This window comes from Vollenhovia emeryi, unplaced genomic scaffold, assembly GCF_000949405.1.
Source record: "Vollenhovia emeryi isolate VEMERY1.0 unplaced genomic scaffold, V.emery_V1.0 DF949722.1, whole genome shotgun sequence".
Lineage (NCBI taxonomy): Eukaryota > Metazoa > Arthropoda > Insecta > Hymenoptera > Formicidae > Vollenhovia > Vollenhovia emeryi.
The window spans coordinates 1-1,299 of NW_011956644.1; the positions used below are offsets into that span (position 1 = coordinate 1).

A 1,299-nucleotide genomic window follows, 5' to 3' on the forward strand; every position below is an offset into this window, starting at 1 on the left:
AGTTACCTGATATATATATATATATATATATTTCATTACATACATATATATAAGTAATGAAAGCCAAAATATTTATAATAATGAGTTACCTGAGTAAGTTTATTTAGTTTGTCGTACAAAGTTTATTATAAAGATAAGAATTACAATAGTGGAACAAATTAGTGAGATCTCTGCAATTTCGTTAGATTGAATAAGTGATGTAAAAACGTTACATTGTTAAACATGTAACAGGATATATGTAACATATCTCGATGACAATATATTATATATAACATATTTTACATTCTACCATACTGACGTGCAATAAAACTTTCTTGTACACGCATTGCAATTGCTCGCCCTGGGAGAGCTTCATCCTGTCTTCCTTCAACTCTATAGTTTCTGTTAACGTGACGTAAAATTTCTTCTTCGTCAACTTCTATATCTTGCAGACGATGTGCAATTCTTATGTTGTGCAGTACAGCACATGCATTGACTATTTTACCAGCCATATCAGGATTGTACATTAATCGCCTTTGTGCTGAAAGACATCTGAATACTGCTTTCCACACACCAAACAAACGTTCTATACACGACCTTGCACTACACAAATCTTCATTGTATTGATATCTTGGAGAACCTGGTATTTCATGTTTTAAAGGTGTGAATAACCATGGTTCAAGGCCATAACCATCATCACCTATAAACAATATACATGAATTTTTTATATAACGTCAAGAGACTGAAATGATTATAAATTATCTAAGAAATCAAAAGACTACTGAGCAGCCGTAACAAAGTGTTCATGTAATATTTAATAAATAATAAATTAGAAAACGTAAATGTTTCGGTCTGTCATCAGACCATTTGCATTATGATAAAAATAAGCAATTACATATGTAATATTAGTAAAATAAAGCAAAACGTAACACACTTATTGTTAAACGCAATATAAAATTTCTAACAAATGAAAATTTGAAATATATTTTATTAAGTTATATGTATTTTTTCTTACATACATTTTGTAACAACATACAACTTACCTATCAGCCAAGTATTGCGCTCTCCATTGTTGTATCGTCGTTCCATTATTCGACGTATTGGAGAATTGGACCATATATACGCGTCATGTCGGGCACCTGGATATCGTGCATTTACATTTAAGATTTTTAATTCAGGATCACCAATCTAAAAAAACTATTATAATTTAAGACATAAAAGTGGAATAAATTATATTTATAAGTTATTACTTTCTAGTTATAGTANATAATATTACAAATATATTTTGAGAAAAATTACAATACNTACCACTTGAACATT

The 1,299-nt window shown here is 29.2% G+C and overlaps 1 protein-coding gene across 1 annotated transcript; it reads right to left on the reverse strand.

The window, feature by feature from the left end:
* Positions 1–94: 94 nt before the first annotated feature.
* On the reverse strand, positions 95–1,293 carry LOC105571090 (putative nuclease HARBI1). The gene is made up of 3 exons (XM_012028564.1): positions 1,288–1,293; positions 1,023–1,167; positions 95–679 (listed from the first exon to the last, which is right to left on the reverse strand). The coding sequence occupies exons 2-3, from the start codon at positions 1,066–1,068 to the stop codon at positions 279–281; spliced, it is 447 nt and encodes a 148-aa protein (XP_011883954.1). The 5' UTR covers positions 1,069–1,167; positions 1,288–1,293; the 3' UTR covers positions 95–278.
* Between the last annotated feature and the right edge of the window lie 6 nt (positions 1,294–1,299).